Genomic DNA, 3,019 nt, shown 5'->3' on the forward strand with positions numbered 1-3,019 from the left:
AACCCCCCCATGGAGAATGGCAGACCTGAAGGCTGCATACAAGTGATCTCGGCGACATTGAAACAACTACCCGCCCGTGGCCCGGAACTGCATGTCCCGAGTGCCGAGACCACTTGTACAAAACAAGCAGAGACTTCCCCGCTGTACATTTAGTTTTGCTTGCCCAAAGCAGGGCTAAATGTAGAAAACAACTACCCGCCCGGGCATCGGGAGATAGGAATTCCACACCCCTGCTGCCCCTCTACTCCCTGCTGCCCCAAGGCTGGGCCTTGGTTGGCCTTGTGGGAAATCCAGCCCTGAATACACTTAAAAAATGACCATTGAATTTACGAGAATGAATTCCTGGTGTGTCACTTTATACCGCAACAGTATCGTTTAACAAAAAGAGCCGCCCCCTGGAAGTGGAGGCTGATCCTCGATGATGCCTGAGCAAAGATGGCGGCATCCTCGATGATAAAAAGACTTGACTGGCCCATTGGTGCCCAATTTCGGCAATGGACCATCCATTATTCTCCTGGATAGATCTAACCATGTACGGGTACCAAAGGCGACCAAAAAGGGTAAACATAAACAACCTGCAAATCTTATCACGGTACCTTATCCAGAGGAGGAGCTCCAGCAGGTAATATCCCACAAAACAGTCCCAGAACCAACTGGTTTTGAAAGATGGAGGCTGGAGGAGAAGAAGAAATAAAGAATTAGGACTTTTCTCCGTTAATTAATGAACGTCCGTCCGCAGCCAAGTCATAGCGTAATGGGCAATCAGAGAGGCAGAGAAATTATTCCGACACAGCAATTCGTCATCTATGGCGTTCATTCTCCGCTTTGAGGACAATGAGGCTGCCCGGCCTCGGATCATTTATAAAGAGAAGGCATTCACAATTCCAATTCTCATTAATCTGCAGGAAATCCTTCACACTTTGTCTTCTGCCCAGTGTGAAATGAGCTGCATATATTACCATTGTAAAGCATTGCGATAGGAAAAGTCTGCTAAACTCATCATGAGGCAGAACAACACAGAGAAAGTTCTCGGGGGGTTGGATGTCTAATCTAAACTTTAAAGTAGAACTGAAGCCAAAAACAAACCGTTTTGGCTTCAGTTGCACTTTAAGGCAAAGCTTCTGGGGTGTATCCTGCCATTAAGGTCTTTTGTTCAGGCACATCCTTTCATAAAGTGACAATGCTCTATGTCTGTCTTCCAGTTGTGCTTCTGCGTTGTCACCCTGTCACTAGGGCTTCAAATGGAGGCTACAAGTGGCCATATCAGCATACATTACACAGACATGGACCACTGTTGTGGCCTTCAGGAAATCCACCCTGAGAAATGGCATGCAGCCTTCGTTGAAGTACATGAAGACAGCAAGTGGCTCCAAAGGGCCATTGTGTTGGGTCTCCAGGTGTCAGTAGGTCATTGTGTTGGAACCCCAGGTGTCAGTAGGTCATTGTGTTGGAACCCCAGGTGTCAGTAGGTCATTGTGTTGGGTCTCCGGTGTCAGTAGGTCATTGTGTTGGGTCTCCAGGTATCTGTATGTCATTGTGTTGGGTCTCCAGGTGTAAGTAGACTATTGTGTTGGGTCTCCAGGTGTAAGTAGGCCATTGTGCTCGGTCCCCAGGTGTCAGTAGTAGACATGTGCACTGGCAAAAAATGTGTTTCGTTTCGTTTGGTATGAACGAACCGAATAAGAAACAAAAACAAAACGAACGTTCGAACGGACTACCACTAATGAATTTCGTAAACGGAAATTCGGATTCGTTTGCATTCGTTACATCTGGAATTCGGATACATTCGAATGTCCGAATTTCCGAAAATTCGTCCGAATTTCGATTCTGAACGAATCGCACATGTGTAGTCAGCAGGTCTTTGTGTTGGGTCTCCCAGGTGTCTGTATAACATTGTTTTGGGTCTCCAGGTGTCTGTATGTCATTGTGTTGGGTCTCCAGGTGTCAGTATGTAATTGTGTTGGGTTTCCAGATGTCCGTAGGCCGTTGTGTTGGGTCTCCATGTGTCTGTATGTCATTGTGTTGTGTCTCCAGGTGTCAATAGGTTATTGTGTTGGGTCTCCAGGTGCCAGTAGGCCATTGTGTTGGGTCTCCAGGTGTCGGTAGGATTTTGTGTTGGGTCTCCATGTGTCTGTATGACATTGTGTTGGGTCTCCAGGTGTCAGTATGTAATTGTGTTGGGTTTCCAGATGTCAGTAGGCCGTTGTGTTGGGTCTCCATGTGTCTGTATGTCATTGTGTTGCGTTTCCAGGTGTCAATAGGTTATCGTGTCGGGTCTCCAGGTGTCAGTAGGTCATATTTTTTTCCCCCCAAGGTTTAGCGCGTCATTGTTTTGAGATCCCCGGGTAGCAGTGTGTCTTTGTCTTGTGATCCATCTCTTTTACAGCGCTCCGTGCTTCTCCTGGATTATTATTATCCCTCTGTACACCTCAATATACATCAGATGTATACACTGTGACTGCTGGAACTGGACAGGGGATGTCCAACAATGAACAGGATTGTGGGGAGAACAGCACCCAGAGCAAATATCTTAATCAGTGTAAACTCTAATCAGTACCATACCTTGTCTGTGGGGTCCTGATAATAGACGCTGACATTTTCCGTGTGTGGGAACCAGTAGAAGCGAAAGTATTCTGAAGCCTTTAAATGGCTGTCGAGATTATCAAGGACCTGCAAGACACAAGAACAGGGTTCTATGAAGCAACAAGATGAAAGGATAAACACTGTATCACTTAGAAGAGGTCGGGCAGCTAATGGGAGATCACCGGGGCACAAGGTGCTGGACTCCTGCGCCTCTTCCAACTGCTGCCAGCTGGCAGTACATTAGTGAGTGACACACAGAAATCAGAGAACTGCAATTCATATTGTACAAAGTGTGTTCCATGAAACACAACTAAAAGCTGCTTGAAAATGTTTATTTGCTATTCATTTCCACTTATAATAAGTTGAAATGGGCTTTAAATAACATGTCAGTTCACTCTAAATACTTTTTTTTATTGCACTTGACAGTTCCTTTCAG

The 3,019-nt window shown here is 45.9% G+C and overlaps 1 protein-coding gene across 1 annotated transcript in view; it reads right to left on the reverse strand.

The window, feature by feature from the left end:
• The window catches only part of LOC108796920 (L-gulonolactone oxidase-like), a 73,677-nt gene that overhangs the window by 24,806 nt on the left and 45,852 nt on the right, over positions 1 to 3,019 (reverse strand). Inside the window, exons 8-9 of the mRNA XM_018568476.1 lie at positions 2,563 to 2,670; positions 597 to 673 (exon numbers count right to left, since the gene is read on the reverse strand). Of these exons, the coding sequence (XP_018423978.1) occupies positions 597 to 673; positions 2,563 to 2,670 (185 nt within the window). The remainder of the gene's footprint in view (positions 1 to 596; positions 674 to 2,562; positions 2,671 to 3,019) is intronic.

The sequence above is a fragment of the Nanorana parkeri genome, unplaced genomic scaffold (assembly GCF_000935625.1).
Source record: "Nanorana parkeri isolate BGI_ZX_2015 unplaced genomic scaffold, ASM93562v1 scaffold1192, whole genome shotgun sequence".
Lineage (NCBI taxonomy): Eukaryota > Metazoa > Chordata > Amphibia > Anura > Dicroglossidae > Nanorana > Nanorana parkeri.